Source organism: Macrosteles quadrilineatus, unplaced genomic scaffold (assembly GCF_028750875.1).
Source record: "Macrosteles quadrilineatus isolate MER2022 unplaced genomic scaffold, UCM_ALF_1.0 Scaffold_8__2_contigs__length_117827958, whole genome shotgun sequence".
NCBI classification, from domain to species: Eukaryota; Metazoa; Arthropoda; class Insecta; order Hemiptera; family Cicadellidae; genus Macrosteles; species Macrosteles quadrilineatus.
Window position 1 is genome coordinate 94,864,682 of NW_026542601.1, and position 18,251 is coordinate 94,882,932.

The 18,251-nt window shown below is 35.5% G+C and overlaps 2 protein-coding genes across 4 annotated transcripts in view; one reads left to right on the top strand and one right to left on the bottom strand.

The window, feature by feature from the left end:
• LOC129001808 (rho guanine nucleotide exchange factor 12) overlaps window positions 1-3,200 on the bottom strand; it is a 421,244-nt gene extending 418,044 nt beyond the window's left edge. Inside the window, exon 1 of the mRNA XM_054429256.1 lies at window positions 2,806-3,200. Coding sequence (XP_054285231.1) covers window positions 2,806-2,840 — 35 coding nt within the window. The 5' untranslated portion in view covers window positions 2,841-3,200. The remainder of the gene's footprint in view (window positions 1-2,805) is intronic.
• An 11,086-nt stretch (window positions 3,201-14,286) lies between these two features.
• The window catches only part of LOC129001006 (kelch-like protein diablo), a 32,227-nt gene continuing 28,262 nt past the window's right edge, over window positions 14,287-18,251 (top strand). For all 3 annotated transcript variants that reach the window (XM_054428130.1, XM_054428131.1, XM_054428132.1), the window contains exon 1: window positions 14,287-14,408. The gene's annotated coding sequence lies outside the window, so the exon portion shown is untranslated. The remainder of the gene's footprint in view (window positions 14,409-18,251) is intronic.

Genomic DNA, 18,251 nt, shown 5'->3' on the forward strand with positions numbered 1-18,251 from the left:
GATTTTATTCCTACAGAGCCTAGTTCCTTGTGCGCCCTTGTGTTTGACCTTATTTAGCGATACCGCTATTATAAAATGGATTGAAGAAAAACAAATTGCGAGATTGTTGGCTAGTGTTGAAAGGTAGGACAGAGAACAATATTTAGTGGAAAGATCTACTGGTGCATTTACTTGTGAACCTTTTTTTCAAGAAAAAGAGCTTTGAGAAAATGAGTAGGCTAGTCCTTCTAACAATTGATTTATTTCATTAGGGTATACCATACTTATTTAGTACACTACCTACCTATTGATTTTTCTTTCTAATTTTATACTATAGCTAGTACCGTACTGTAATAGGCTGTATGTAAAAACGTAAAATTTTTTAATCCACAACACTTATGTAGGCTATTATTATTGTTTATTATACCTAAAATTTTCTATTTTATAACGTATAACTCATAAAAAATGTTTTTCTAACAGTTTTGTTGCTATTAAAGTGTTTTTAATCATCATTGTAGAGTTTTTGTACTCTCGGAGGTAACATCCGTGAGCGCCCTTTGGTGTTTGAAAATCAATGCGCCCGACAGAAGGCTAACAGGACTTACGGTTTAGCCTACTGTACTTCAATAAAACCAAACATAATAATAAAGGTACTGTGTAAGGTAAGGTAAGTGTTGCTTAGTATTATTCACAGCAGTTTTTCATTATTTGTAGGCCTACTATTTATTTTAGAACTCTTAAAAAAACTAAATTTACAAAGTGCAAGTTTTTTCTTGTCATTCAAGCAAGAGATGGGTAATAAAGTTTTATAAATTCTTAGAGATAATTTAGGCCTATCAGTTAAGGGGGGCGTACACTTGCCCCATGGGAAAATGTACTTTTGCCCCTAAAATGTGTTTTAAACACAGTGTGCCGCCCACCCCTAACTCCCCAAAATTGACTTTAAGGGCTATAAAAATGTGTGAATTTCCCCTCAAAAAATAAAAAGTTAAGATCACCAAATTTCAGTTAGCAGGCCTATCCTTATTTTTTTAGTATTTTTTTTTTTTTTTTATTTAACGAGCGGCACTTGTGTTTTGAGTAGAAACGTAAGAGGTTCTTAAACATGTCTAAACTCATAGAAATCATAGGTAAGGTAAACTTAGCAAGAGAATTTATTAGTGATTAGACTAATTTAAAAGAGCAAAAAAGTAGGTTATAAAAGTTTTGAATACCTTTGGCCAAGTTTTCAATTTTTTTTATTAATAAACAAATCTATTCGCTGGAAGTCCACTTGCCTCGGGAGTAGGACTTACCGCACTTGACCTTAATTTTAAAAAAAACACGAGGAGAAGCACGCAGTGGTATCAACCAGTACATGACAAAAAGCTGTCGCTAGACTAAAATGAGGAGTTAAGGGCACTCTGACCTGAAATTTTTAATTGTTTTAATTTTTTTTTATTGATGATTATTATTCTAAATTAAATCCTCTTTCTAACGATATAATACATACTGTATGGAAAAAAACATTTCCATCTGTAAAAAAATTAAAATGATTCACATTACTTGGAGGAACGAGTTCCTTTTTACATGTACTACGCTTAGTTGCCTGGCATTTCGGCCGTCCCCCGAAAATTGTTAATTTTTAACTTATATTACACTTTACTCAAAAACTATTACACATATCTCAACCAAATTTTTACCACATGTTTATAGTAACAATATCTAGTTCCTTACACAAGACTTTAAAATTACCTCTAAAAATAACAATAATAAAAAATATTCAAATAAATATTTTTAAAACAATTTTTATATATTTAAAAAAAATAAAAATTCTCGGCAAATCCTTGTTATTTTTTAAAACCCTTGCATAAGGAACTAAAACAAGGACAAATTTACACTAGAAACAAAAATTAGATCTCTAGCCTAGTCCTTATTAAACTTTATTAATGTGTATTATAGCTACCATTGAGTTTAAATAGGAATCGGAGTGCCCTTAAAGGACGGACGGTACCTATGTACATAAAAGTATGTCACAGTTTTCCTGGGATATGGTGTGAACTTATGCCACAGAAAACTTACTGCTATAGGCCTAACCCAGAATGCTGACCGTGTGGAGCTTAGTTTGTCAATTTGTAGGCAGCGCCACCAGCATACAATGCACCAGCATAGTAATGATGGTGGCGCTGCCTACAAATTGACAGGCAAAGCTCAACGCGGTCAGCATACTGGGATATAGTAGGGTACCTATGTTTTCTGAGCTTAGGCATGGTAAAGGCTGACAATAAGTTACCAACAAATATTTTTTACGCATATATATACCTATATAATTTTTACGCAAAACAGTACAAACATTTAGACAGATCTTTGCGACCTCTCACGGGTTAAATCAGCTGCAAGCCTACCTGTTTTAACTTAAGTAGTGATGGACTCACTGGGCCTTAAAGTTAGATTTGTCAGCCTAGGTCTAGATTAGGATATTTTTAATTCCTCTAGCCTAGCCTAAATGAATTATGAACTGACTAAAATGTCTGTTGGCTGCAGGTAAAACCTTTTACAAATCCTAGACATTGCCCATTACGTTTAGACCATTAGACTCTAAGCTTAAACTTATGTTATTGCCAATTGCTAAAAATATGTCGCTCAGATCTAGGCCTACCTACATTAAAATTTGCCTTCTCCGAATAGAAAAAATCCTAGGCTAAGCCAGGGTATAAAATGATTTTAGATTCAGTCTGAACTAATTAGGTCTAGAATGATAGAGTAGGCCTAGGCCTACCGTATTTTGTTAATGGAACTTTGGGTAGGCTAACTTAGCGCCAGCTAGGCTAATAATATGAAACTTACTTTTCAGTTGGTCCAGAGGGGGGGTTGTTTTCCATTATATCCAAATACAGGCTTATTCTAATGAACACACACGCTCATAATCAATTAAAGGCACAATATAATAATTGCATATAATAGAAGTGAATTTAACACTGCAACATCACGATGCATTTAACCCATTAGAGAGAAGGTATTTAGAGCTATTTTGCGACACTTATTCACATTTCACAAATCACTAAATATTATTATACAATTAGAAACACAATTTTATCCTGGAAAGGCACAGCACTATTTATTAATTCGTACACAAACGATAACACCGTACGAGACACTACACGCAAACAGAACCCGAATACAACTAGCCTAACTAGGCTAAGGGCTAAGGCTGCTAGGATTGGTTTCCAAAACAACCAACAAGTGTCAGCCATCTTGGTTAATTAAATGGCTAACCAGTCCTCCAATTTGTGACATTTTAAACTAAAGGCTAAGCGATGGGTGCAACGTAATTTCAAGGAATATTTTTTATTCTAAGAGTACGTTTTTTCAATAATTATATTTTTGATTAGTGATGTGACGAGTTGAGTTAGCGAGTCGAGTTGACTCGAGTCAAGACCCGAGTCGAGTCAACTCGAGTCAACTCAATTCCAACTCGAGTTCTTTTACGAACTCGTACGGAGATTGCCGAAGCTACACGAACTCGTAACGTTACGAGTCCGACTCGCAAATGCCGAGTCAAGAAACCGAACTCATACGGAGAAAGCCGAACCTTAACGAACTCGGGACGTAACGAGTTGACTCGAGTTTACTCGCACTCGCTTTCGGCCAATAGCGTCACAGCTTTACGAGTCAACTCGCATAGATTCAACGCTATTGGCCGGTACCGAGTCGGCCGACTCGCAAAACTAACGAACTCGTACGGAGAATGCCGAACTCACACGAACTCGGAACGTCTCGAGTCGAGTCGAGTCGACTCGTAAAGCTGACACGCTATTGGCCGGTACCGAGTCGGCCGACTCGCAAAACTAACGAACTCGTACGGAGAATGCCGAACTCACACGAACTCGGAACGTCTCGAGTCGAGTCGAGTCGACTCGTAAAGCTGACACGCTATTGGCCGGTACCGAGTCGGCCGACTCGCAAAACTAACGAACTCGTACGGAGAATGCCGAACTCACACGAACTCGGAACGTCTCGAGTTGAGTCTGACTCGACTCGTAACTCGAGTTCACGGCAGTTGGCGAGTCGAGTCACTCGAGTCAGGAAAGTACCCGACTCGTCACATCACTATTTTTGATAAATGTAAACAAATGCATAATTTGTGATTATTGTATGACTACTAGCGCATTCTCTAGGAGAACAAATCAAACTACACCATGACAAAACAGTAAGAAGAAATAAATTATTATTCAATCAACAGCTGATCTAAACAGTAAATAGGCAAAACAATAAAAGACAGTTAAAATAGAGTACTGTATGTTTAGTTTTATCTATGCTTTGAATATTGATACAATGTAGGTAATATCATAGATAAAACATACTCCGTAATATCATAGAATATAGACTTTTCATCCCATTGTAAATTTTGTAGCTCGTTTTTCTATACGTGTCTAGTTCATGTCCAGTTACACTAATCGCTAGTATCAAACAAAATTTTGTTTCTATTATTTTGGGTTTCATTTCATGAATTTTACTTTACTGTTCGGTTATATACTTAATACTTAGGCAGGGTGCACACTGGAGAAACCCGTTTCAGGAAACTGGTTTCATTAAATTTGTTTCAAGGAAACCATTTCTTTAACAAATGCACACAGAAGAAACGGGATTCCATCAGTTTCGTTCGTGGTGGCTAAAGGAAACTAAAAGAAGGAAGTATTGGGTTCACCTGTTGATTAGGGATGGTCAACACAGTACTTACATTGTAGCTCATTAATTATGCAGTGATACTGTCATATTTGTTGGTATTTTAGAATGCCAAAGCCTCTTTTTGAACGTTTGGTGGAATTACTTAGCCCACTAATAACAAAGAAGGACACCGACCGGAGGTTAGCTCTGAGTGCTGAGGAAAAATAACAATACATTGAGAAAGTCAATAAAACCAATAGAAACGTGAAACTGAAGCCTATACGAAATCTGTTTTTTGGATTTCATGTATACCAGTTGCAAGAAACAAATGAAATTAAAGTTTCATGCAACGCAGTGTGCACTGCCCTGTGTTAAGCTAATCTTTTTGTTGCGAGCAACTTAAGTTTCTCGTTTCATGAAATCAGTTTCCTGAAACGGGTTTCTCCAGTGTGCACCCTGCCTAACTTGCATACTTGTATTTATCCCACTGGAAGCTTTTCAGCCGTGGTCATCATTGGTAGTTGTCAGCCTTTTTCACTCTTCAAGGAATTCCCCTACTGAATAATAGGCTTTATTTAATAGAAACTTCTTCAGCATTTTCTTGAATTTAGCTTGATCTACAAAATCTTATTTCTTGTGGTAATTTATTGAAAATTTTGCTTCCTAAATATTAAGGGCTAGTCTGTGCTAGTGTAGTTCTGCGATGGTTGATATGGATACTATTTTTTTGTCTTGTGCTGTACCTATGTGAGTGAAAATTAAAAAACGTACGTTTTCATGTCCCTGGCCTTTTACTTCGTAGATACTGGATTTAATATTTTTTGGGACGGGGGCAACATGTTACACACATTTATTTGGTTTTAAATAGGTTCTAGGTATTTTTTTCGTATATTTAAAGTCTCGAAATTCACGACCATGACGTGTCCCTAGGGTACATTTTCCAACTTTCACGCTGTTTTTAGACTAATTATTCATGCCGAAATATATAAAGCCATATTTTTATGTCATCAATGGTTATTAAATTTACATAAAAGGGGCATATTATAATTTTATTGTCATTGCAAACTGGCTACCATTACAAAATAAGTCTGTCCCTCGATTTGGCGTCACGACCATTTGGGAAAAATTTTCAACTTTGGAGCACGACAGTGGCAAGCCTGGCATCGATGGAGTCAGTTGGTTTTAGAGACTAGTTCGGGGTGTACGTCAGGATTGTAGTGCCGGTCGTTTCGAGTTGAAAGGAGGAATTACAAGATTAATAAAGGAAAGATTGTGTTTTTTGTCATTTTGGTGTGTCCATGACCGTACGTAGTCATTCGATGAAGTAGACATGGTGTTAATTTTTGTTTATTAGATATTTCAATTGCTAGATTAACCTAGAAGTCCACTTTGTATCCTCGAACCTGAGGTGCAGGGCTACCGCCAGAACAGAGCCAAATAACACGTAATTTCACGACCAAAGTTTCACGACCATCGCGGGTTTTTTCACGACCAATCAAGCCTTATGGATTATAGTGTGTTTGGTCGTGACAATAACTTTAATATAATTGTAAATTGAACAGTTTAGTTCAATTGAAACACATATTTTTATTATAACTAACAGTATAGTTGAAGGATTGTTTAGGAAGATTAAGATTATTCCAGACAATTCACGACCGTACCGCTTGTCCCTGACCATCACGTTTATGATTTCTATCATAAAAATTTCAAAAATTAAAATATCGTCATATTTCAATGTTTTATACACAAAAAAGCACACCTCTATACACACATAACGATTTTTCGGGTCTCAGGTAAGTATTTTTCGGAGTTATACAAACTTAAAAAGATTTTATTGGCTTTTTTTCAATTTTTTTAGTTTTTTTTTTCTAGAAAGACCAAATATACCAAAAGCTCAGTGACCTTTTTATTGTATAATGGTCGTAAAAGTAAATGTGTTTATAGCAAAACATAGTTATAAAAATAATATTAACCATTTTTAATATTCATTTAAACGTCCGTTATGGTCGTGACAGGATTTTGTGCTTTTCCACTAAAGATGCTCTTTTTAAAAAAAACTACCAAAGGTATTGCGTTACCATGGACATTTTATGAAACTTCAAATGTTAATGAAATAAAAAAAAATAATGAAAGTTTTGAAAAAAGGGGAAAAAAATTGCAAAGTGCTTTTCCTGAAAACGTACGTTTTTAAATTTTCACTCATGTACTTCATTATTTCTTGGGGGTAAATCGGGAAATTTAAGAACATTTAAGGCCGATTCCAATATATATGCTGATGGCAGGGTAAGTATTTGAAGTTCCTTGAATAAAGGTTCGCAGAGTGCTCTATGAAGTGAGTTTTACATAGATGATTCTTAAAACACGTTTTTGTAGTAGAAAGATTCTATTTGCCTCACTCACTACAGTTTCCCCAGAATGCAATTCCATAGCAAAGTACACTGTGGAAGCAGCCATGACAATGCTCTGAGAAGATTAAATACTCTTGAAAAGAAAATAGAAATAGATCTGGAATTTAAAGAAGCTTACACAATGTAAGATTGACGAAAATATCGAAAAAGGATTTTTTAGAAAACTCAGCCTAGTAAAAGCTGGTATCATAACAGGTCGAACATTCTATCTACCCCACTTTGGAGTACCGAACCCGAACAAACCTATCAAAAATAAGATTGGTTTTCGATGCTGCTGCTAAATTTCACGGAGTCTCGTTCAATGATGCTACTCAGTAGTGGCCCTGACTATTCCAATCTATTGCCATCTGTGCTGTTGCAATTCTGATTGGGAAAATTTGCCATCGTGGGAGATATAAATGAGAATGATGTTTCACCAGGTGAATATAAGAGATGAAAACGTTGACTCTCGCAAATATTTCTGTGGCGAAAAGACAAAACCAACCCCCCAGATACCTACACAATGAAAGCGATGACCTTCGGAGCAACATGTTCACCAAGCTCTGCACTGTTTGTTGTAAACCACAATGCAAGACAGTTTTTTCACTCTTCGTACCCTGAAGCTAGTAACTCCATACTGACTAAAGAATATATGGACGACCAACTGGATTTGACCGACACAGAAGAGGAAGCTAGACGTCGTGTTCAAGAAATAATTGAGATACATAGGGCTGGAGGGTTCCAAATTTGTAACTGGATGTCTAATTCAAAACTTTCAAAACTTTCGAAAATTCCTGAACACCTGAAAGCCAGCCAAACCAAAAACATTTGATGCCCGATACTCGACTTCCAAACGAGTACTTGGATTTATGGAGGGACGCTGAATCCGACTGCTATGTGTTCCATCGCAATATTGAACAACTTGAATTTCTCGAATCTGAGTATCCGACGAAACAGGTGATTCTTAAAGCAGCTAATGTCGATCACCTCGGTCTGATTGCCCCTACCCACGATTACTATAAAAAACCCGGTATGGATCATAAACATAAACAAAATGACGTTGTTGGCCCGAATCCTATACTAATAGCATTGAACATATGTTTTAGCAGTTCCATTTAACCAATGTTAAATCATGTTTATTTTCGGGCCAAAAACGTCATTTGTTGATGTTTATGATCCATGTTTTTTCTAGTAATCGTGCCCCTACCACAGTGAAAAGCAGACTACTGGTTCAGGATGTATGGAGAACGAAACTAGGTTGGGATAATGTTGTGTTGTGACAACTCAACTTAGTCTGAAGTGGAAAGCCTGGATGGATGAAGTGAAGACAAAAGAACTATTCCACCTGAAGTCAACGACTTGGCAATAATCGTGGACGAAGACAATACACGTAACACCTGGCCTCTAGGAAGAATATCTGCCCTGTACCCCGGTCGGGATGGTCAAGTAAGAGTTGTTGACATCACAACATCAAAAGGTACTTTTTGGCGTCCGATGACAAAAATTGCCATTATACCTAAGGGAACGCGCCAAGGCGCCACCACGTCAACCCGCCACCACGTCAACCCGCCATCAAAAAGAAGAAGTTTGAGGTGGCAGGTTGACGTGGTGGCTCGTTGTCGGGGTGGCACGTTGACTCTAGCGTGCACGACAACCCGCCACCTCGGAAAAACGTGTGGTGGTGGGTTGTCGTGGTGGCACGTTGTCCTGGTGGTGCTTAGACGTGTTCATACACGTCAACCAGCCACCTCTTTAGTGTGGTGGCGGGTTGACGTGGTGGCTGGTTGACATCTACGTGTGAGGTGGCGGGTTGACGACATTGAACATTGAGCGTACACGACAACCCGCCACCTCATAAAATAGTGATGGTGGTTTGACGTGGTGGCACGTTGTCGCTTACATGCGAGGTGGCGGGTTGACGAGAGTTAACATGGGGTGTACACGACAACCCGCCATCTTTGTAGGCAAAGCCGCTGTTGTCTGTGTATTATAAAATGCATCACTTTTTGCAGTTTACCTGGACATGTGTTATCTAGTTTACTGTGAAGTTAACTATACATTAGTTATTGTTAATTCATTAATGATTGTTAATTCATTATTGTCAATACATTTTTAGTTGAAGTTAAAGTAATATATTATTGTTATTTATTCTAATAGTTTATTTATTATTGTTACTGTTGAATTTTTACAGACATTTGTGTCAATGTTGTATTTTTTTTATAATTACTCAAGAGACAATTAAGAACTCATAAAACTGCATGCTACTGTTTCAAACTGACAAAACTGTATGGTAAATAAGAAACAATATTTTTAGTGCAGACAAACCATTTGTGGTTTTTGCACTTTTGTATCCTATGTATTGGTAATTATTGTGTAAATAAATTTCTTGATTGATTGAAAAAAAAAATAATTTTCGAATCGTTAGATCTGCCATAGAAATAAAGTACACGCATCCACGCAAGACAACTTTTCCTTTTAATCAACGGTTATTGTTTATAAGAATTTTAAGATAAACTCAATACAAATTAACGATTAAGGGTCATTCTAGAATTAAAATAAAAATATTAATTATGTTTTCGCATATTTTCATTGAAGACAAAAACATGAAACTTAATTTTGAAAAATAAGATATTAGTTTCTTATGATTTTTTGTAGGTGCACACCTGGTATAATACCCATACTTATTTTCTTTTTCAGCATTATGACAATGCATTACAAAATAAGTTACCTAAAAACTTCATTTATTAATTGTAATTCACGTGTGTATGGCCTAAACAAAAATGATGAAAATGTATTGTTCGGTTATACTTTCTCTTAAAACCGTATTGTGGTGAAAATAATAATACATTCAACCAAAAACATAAAACAAAATATACATCGTTGATATAGAGTACAACAGACTAAAATGTGCTTTGTGTGGACTAGCGCGCACCTGTTTTTCTATTTAGAAGAATTTGAAAAAGGATACAGAACTAGACTCGACCCAACCGTGTAATGTACTTTGACCTCTGAGTCAAGGGTATTGCCCAGAGAAGTTCATACCAGACAGATATATTCCAAAAAACTCATTAGGAGATATCTTAAACAAAGATTTTTATTGCATTTTTGATGTTCTGCTTGAAATTCCATTTCATGCTTCAGGAAATACCTTACCGTTACTTAGTTATTATTCGGAGGCCACTTGTTTTAGAGGGATTTTTTTACCTAAGACCAAAAATAACTACATAATTAGAAAGAACCTATTTTAATTACCTTACTGTCCAGATTTGACATGATTGCAATTAGCGGGTTTTGAGTTCTGCCTCCCAGAAGGCAGCGGTGTCGGCGAAGATTTAGTTGAATGCGTCACCGCCCCTTGCTGCCACATGAACTCCGTCGAGTATGTATACTGCGCACTGTGGGCAGTATACACAATGGGCACAATGGGTTCGGGGCATTCCACTAATGTACTGTTGAAAATTGTATGAAATAATTGATTCATATTTAACAAAAGTATCTTTACTAACTAAACTAAATCTGTGTACAACTTGTAAACAAATCAAATCTAAACAATAACAATAATCACATAATAATGACATCTATCTATCCATCTATCATTTACTATGTCTATCTATACTATTATAAAGAAGAGGTTGTGTAGTGTGTTTGTATGAGATAAACTATAAGCTACTGAACCGATTTGACTCAAATTGGACAAAAATCAAGCTACTGCTCCGAGGATACATATAGAACTACCCCTTCGATATTGAACTAGTACTCTGCTCCACGGGCTTTCAAAATTCTGAGGTGAGGGATTTTGAACTTATTTAATACGCAAGCAGGTTTTTTGTGACATTTACTCCTCCGATACTACTAAACGATTGGCACGTTTTTGGTGTCATTTGGAAAGTGCGTAAAGTGAAGTTGTACAGGAAACTTTCTTTTTAGGGAAATAATTAGGGTGAGGCCCTGGGGCCCTTTAAAGTTTCGTATTTCTCCATAAGATTCATGGGAAACAGACATTGTTATGTAACTCCAGCTGTTGTCAGAAATTAAAAGTGAGAAGAAGAACATATGTTAATTGTAAACATTATGTAATTTACACAATATGTGGTAGGTTTATTTATGCCATTGATTATTGAAATGAAGAAAAATTCTATAACCATAAGTTGTGAAAATTATGTTATTGATATATTTTAATGTTAACAGTAGGGCAATTACAATGTAGGGCATACTTTTTTGTAAAATTTGGTGGCTATTTGTTTAAAAATTCAATATACTTAACAAGTGTTTGGATTAGGCAGTATGGACGTTTGGCACATCTTCCCGTTGCGAATATTTTTATCAACAGCAGAATATTGGTTTGGTTCTCTTTTGCGATTACTACGTGAAATGAAAACAGTATTTAGGTTGGAAATTAAAGGACTACGGGAAAGTGAACTGACCTGAGTGATACGACACCCCAATAACTGGAATGGACTTTGATGAGAAAGAAAAATGTAAGAAATTTAGAAACGTGCGAGGGGATTAACGGGACACCCCTGTATTCTGTCCCTTATATTTCCTTTAAAGTTCCCGCTGTACTGACTGGTATGGGTTATGGGATTGTTTATATTAAACAATAGGCCAAATACTTTGCACCAGGTTTCCACGTCTACATTTTACAACATGCATTTCGTTCACTTTCCCAGTAATAACTCATGGTTCGTTCCTGATTTAGCAATAATGAGGCATATTGTGCTATTGTTTTAATACATACGAGAGAGATTCAAAAAGGCCAGAAGGCAGAAAACAGTTTTGAGGTAATAACATGCCTATATTTTAATCAGGAAAGTGTTATCATCATGCCAAATTTCAGCATAATCCCGATGTGCCCAATGAGTTGTTATTGAGTGATTGAACCCCAAACAAACACACAAACTTTCATTTGTAATATTAGTATAATTAGTATCACTGTACTTCAACATATATTAATCAGGCCGTAACTTGAAATAAACGCTTAGGCCAGTTACATTTTTACCATCCAAATGTAATATTATTTCGCCAAACAGCGTTGATCAATTATTAAACGGAGGAAAATGGTACCAATGGTCATTATCTTGTGAAACCCCCCAATTATTTATCAAAACAAAAATCAGGTTAACAAAAATAAAGGACTTTGGCTTTGACTTTTTTTCAGGTTATAATCCTATGTCAAATTTGTATCTAATCGTATTATACTGTATAATGAAACTGCTTGATGCGTAATTAAGTTTCAAATTAATCAGTAATATTATTTTAACCTATGTAGATACGATATACTGCACATTGTGAAAATTGTTTAGTCGAGGATACATTTACCTACCTACATATAATCATCATCATTATTTAAATATTTAATTGGCCAGCCCAAATGTTGTGAACATTGTTTTGAAACTGCTACACATCCGATCATAACGTTTAAGGTGTCGTTGGATAGGTCGTGACTTGTAAATTTGCCATAAAACAAAACATTTTGAAATTTCATCAGGACTCTGCCTCAGTGGCCTTCAGCCAATTGAAAGCGTCAATATACGTTATTCAATTTATTTCATATCACGGACGATTACTTAATATCACACATTAGAAATGACAAAACAAGTGTAAAAATAAACGGTATCAGCATTCTGAAACATACTTTCTCCCATAAGCTTGTTAACATCCTTTATCCTGGGAAAGCGGTGATAGTATATAGTTAAAAATCATTAAATCTGCAATAACTTTTGGACCATAATTATTACAGGGTGTTGTACTATTTTTTTAAACATCATTTTTGTTTGTGTTTATAATCCATGCCGGGTCTTTTCTAGTATTCGTGGTCTAATCACAGACTAAATACCGATCATTTCACCCGAATTACCTTTTGAATTCAAGTGAATACAATTTTATTTCCGTCTTGCTTTCGCAATCACCATTATATGGCACAACTATCCCTGACTACTGCCGGTTTAAATTTATAAAATGTATGCTTTTCACACGTATTTGGCGTGCGCACGTGGTGGTAGGTGCGCATAAAAACTTATATATATATATATATATATATATATGCCTAATGAAAAAAAAACATTGTTTATTCACTAGCAATTAAGTAAAATAATTCGTTTTTGGTATACATTATCATATCTCATATTAATACGTGAGGGCTGTTTTTTGTGAACACTACTCCTCCCTTATTTGTGGACAAATTTTAACGTTTAGGGTGTTAAAAGATTCGGCCCAATTCGTAGTTTTGCATTAAGATTTTACAATTTAATACTTACTACCCTTAAGGGCGTGAGACCCTTTCAAATGTCGGGTTTTCACCATGTTAATAATTGTATTACCTATCAATCTTTCTTCCGAAAATAAACTAAAATTTCCAGAAATGCTATTTAAGAGTTACATTAACTTTCTCTAACTTAACTGAATCAACGTACAATATATTTAATGCTACAGAATATAAATCCAACCGATTTACGACAAGAGTGCATGGTGGTGTGTTTCGAGGTGGCACGTTGTCACCTATGAGCGAGGTGGTGCGTTGACGGCACCGAACACTGAGCGTACACGTCAACCCGCCACCTCGTAAAAGAGTGGTGGCGGGTTGACGGGGTGGCGCGTTGTCGCCTACGTGCGTGGTGGCGGGTTGCCGACATCGAACATGGAGCTTCACGACAACCCGCCACCTCTGATAAAAACTGGTGTTGGCGGGTAGTCGTGGTGGCATGTTGTCGTGGTGGCTCATTGACTTGAGTGTGTACGACAACCCGCCACCTCGGAAAAATGTATGGTGGTGGGTTGTCATGGTGGCCTGTTGTCGAGGTGGCGGGTTGACCTATACATACACGTCAACCCGCCACCTCGGTTTTTTTGTGGTGGCGGGTTGACGCCTCTGACCAAAACACCGAGGTGGCGGTTTGACGTGGTGGCGCATTGACAGCGACCCATACCTAAAGAGGGGAAATATGTTAATGACTAATTTCATATACCTATATATGTTTAACCATTGATTAATATATTTATTTCTGCTGTATTATTTGTGAAGATTAATTATCACATGTCTTTTGTTTGACTTTGATATTTGACAAATTAATAATAGAGTTATTATAGTTGATGTGCAAAAACCTATATTAACTCACTTAAATTTAGATGTTATTATTACATCTAATCTAATTATTAGATGTAAGATATGGGCGGCCATGGATGTTGCCATGATATAATAACAACACGGAACACGGCCACCTTTATCACAAAACATTCCTGTCTATGTCAGAGAGTCAGTCCTGTTCCGCCTGTTCCCAATCCCAATCTCAATCTCTCCGTCCTCCGTGTCAAAGTGTCAAAATCAGTCAGTTTAGGACTTAGGTTTAGTTAGTTTTGGAGAAGTTATAGGTTATCGACATCTGACCCCAAATGGTGGTAAGGGCCTAATTATTTATACATTAGAAATACTAATTATTTACTAAGCTTTTAGTGATGTTAAATAAATGGTCAATCTATATATAAATAACAGGGCCACAAACTACCGAGCGTTTGTAAGCCTATTCATAACGAATACATAATAATAACAGAGCATGAACAACTATAATGCCTTACGTAGGCTAGTAGCCTAGCATACTAGATGTTATATTAACTTATTACGACTAAGCTGTTTCATTCGATCCCTAGTACAGATTTCATGGTGTACTAAGTTATTTAATGTCTCAATGTACCTAAACGCTTTTCTTGTCATCACGTTTGTTCGTTTAATTAGACAAAATATGCTGCTTTTAGTGCTTTAATGATGTCTGTGAAACTGCCAATAAACCAACATTAAGCTATGACGTCACGTCAGATCAGTAGATCAAGAAGGCCGTGGCATCAAAACTTCCTAACCTCAAATGCATGTATCAAAACTTTCTAACCTCAAACACATGTGTCACATGTCAAAACTTCCTAACCTCAAATACATTTTATGTTTAAATTACACCTTTTGAGCAGTTATTAAGTGTTTGTTTTACTAGTATACCATTTTTATGTTAATGCGGTGCCGAAATAAAGTGCAATGACCACTAATAACACTTGTTTTTATTCCATTGATATGTAGGCCTACTTCCACTAACCTCAAAGTGCATTTCACACTACAAACATACATCTGACTAGATTTATGTAGATTACTTTTATGGATTATGTTACATTATAAGTCAATACATGTGATAATAAAATAGCATGCCCATACGATGCTTATGATGGTTTCTATATGTGGTAACAGTTAGACCTGCTCCTTACCCAACTACCGATTTAACAGATTAAAAAAAACAATTATATTTTAAAATTCGCTCGATAAATTTTCATTATTTTAATGGAGAATGTTATTTACACGTCTACACATGTTATAATAAAATGGCAAGCCCATTCGATGCTTATGATGGTTGCTATGTGTGGTAGAAGTTAGGCCTGCTCCTTATTGAGCTACCGATTTTTTACAGATTCTAAAAAAATTATATTTCAAATTTAGCTCAATGAATTTTCATTATTTTTATGGAGTATGTTCTTCACACGTTTACACATGTTATAAAAAAATGGCAAGCCCATTCGATGCTTATGATGGTTGCTATATGTGGTAGAAGTTAGGCCTGCTGCTTATTGAGCTACCGATTTTTACAGATTCTAAAAAAAATTATATTTCAAATTTGGCTCGATTAATTTTGATTATTTTTATGGAGTATGTTATTTAGACGTCTACACATGTTATAATAAAATGGCAAGCCCAGTCAATGCTTATGATGGTTGCTATTTGTGGTAGAAGTTAGGCCTGCTCCTTATTGAGCTACCGATTTTTACAGATTCTAAAAAAATTATATTTCAAATTTAGCTCGATAAATTTTCATTATTTTTATGGAGTATGTTCTTCACACGTTTACACATGTTATAAAAAAATGGCAAGCCCATTCGATGCTTATGATGGTTTCTATAGTTGGTAGAAGATAGTCCTGCTCCTTACTGAGCTACCGATTTTTCAGAAGAAAAAAATTATATTTCAAATTTCGCTCGATAAATTTTGATTATTTTTATGGAGTATGTTATTTACAAGTATACACGTGACATAATTAAATGGCAAGCCCATTCAATGCTTATGATGGTTTCTATAGGTGGTAGAAGATAGTCCTGCTCCTTACTGAGCTACCGATTTTTCAGAAGAAAAAAATTATATTTCAAATTTGGCTCGATAAATTTTGATTATTTTTATGGAGTATGTTATTTACAAGTATACACGTGACATAATTAAATGGCAAGCCCATTCAATGCTTATGATGGTTTCTATAGGTGGTAGAAGATAGTCCTGCTCCTTACTGAGCTACCGATTTTTCAGAAGAAAAAAATTATATTTCAAATTTCGCTCGATAAATTTTGATTATTTTTATGGAGTATGTTATTTACAAGTATACACGTGACATAATTAAATGGCAAGCCCATTCAATGCTTATGATGGTTTCTATAGGTGGTAGAAGATAGTCCTGCTCCTTACTGAGCTACCGATTTTTCAGAAGAAAAAAATTATATTTCAAATTTCGCTCGATAAATTTTGATTATTTTTATGGAGTATGTTATTAACAAGTATACACGTGACATAATTAAATGGCAAGCCCATTCAATGCTTATGATGGTTTCTATAGGTGGTAGAAGATAGTCCTGCTCCTTACTGAGCTACCGATTTTTCAGAAGAAAAAAATTATATTTCAAATTTCGCTCGATAAATTTTGATTATTTTTATGGAGTATGTTATTTAGACGTATACACATGTCATACGTAAATGGCAAGCCCATTCAATGCTTATGATGGTTTCTATAGTTGGTAGAAGATAGTCCTGCTCCTTACTGAGCTACCGATTTTTCAGAAGAAAAAAATTATATTTCAAATTTCGCTCGATAAATTTTGATTATTTTTATGGAGTATGTTATTTACAAGTATACACGTGACATAATTAAATGGCAAGCCCATTCAATGCTTATGATGGTTTCTATAGGTGGTAGAAGATAGTCCTGCTCCTTACTGAGCTACCGATTTTTCAGAAGAAAAAAATTATATTTCAAATTTGGCTCGATAAATTTTGATTATTTTTATGGAGTATGTTATTTACAAGTATACACGTGACATAATTAAATGGCAAGCCCATTCAATGCTTATGATGGTTTCTATAGGTAGTAGAAGATAGGCCTGCTCCTTACTGGGCTACGGTTTTTTTCAGATAAAAAAATTATATTTCAAATTTGGCTCGATAAATTTTCATTATTTTTATGGAGTATGTTATTTAGACGTATACACATGTCATACGTAAATGGCAAGCCCATTCAATGCTTATGATGGCTTCTATAGTTGGTAGAATATAGTCCTGCTCCTTACTGAGCTACCGATTTTTCAGAAGAAAAAAATTATATTTCAAATTTCGCTCGATAAATTTTGATTATTTTTATGGAGTATGTTATTTACAAGTATACACGTGACATAATTAAATGGCAAGCCCATTCAATGCTTATGATGGTTTCTATAGGTGGTAGAAGATAGTCCTGCTCCTTACTGAGCTACCGATTTTTCAGAAGAAAAAAATTATATTTCAAATTTCGCTCGATAAATTTTGATTATTTTTATGGAGTATGTTATTTACAAGTATACACGTGACATAATTAAATGGCAAGCCCATTCAATGCTTATGATGGTTTCTATAGGTGGTAGAAGATAGTCCTGCTCCTTACTGAGCTACCGATTTTTCAGAAGAAAAAAATTATATTTCAAATTTCGCTCGATAAATTTTGATTATTTTTATGGAGTATGTTATTTAGACGTATACACATGTCATACGTAAATGGCAAGCCCATTCAATGCTTATGATGGTTTCTATAGTTGGTAGAAGATAGTCCTGCTCCTTACTGAGCTACCGATTTTTCAGAAGAAAAAAATTATATTTCAAATTTCGCTCGATAAATTTTGATTATTTTTGTGGAGTATGTTATTTACAAGTATACACGTGACATAATTAAATGGCAAGCCCATTCAATGCTTATGATGGTTTCTATAGGTGGTAGAAGATAGGCCTGCTCCTTACTGGGCTACGGTTTTTTTCAGATAAAAAAATTATATTTCAAATTTGGCTCGATAAATTTTTATTATTTTTATGGAGTATGTTCTTCACACGTTTACACATGTTATAAAAAAATGGCAAGCCCATTCGATGCTTATGATGGTTGCTATATGTGGTAGAAATTAGGCCTGCTCCTTACTGAG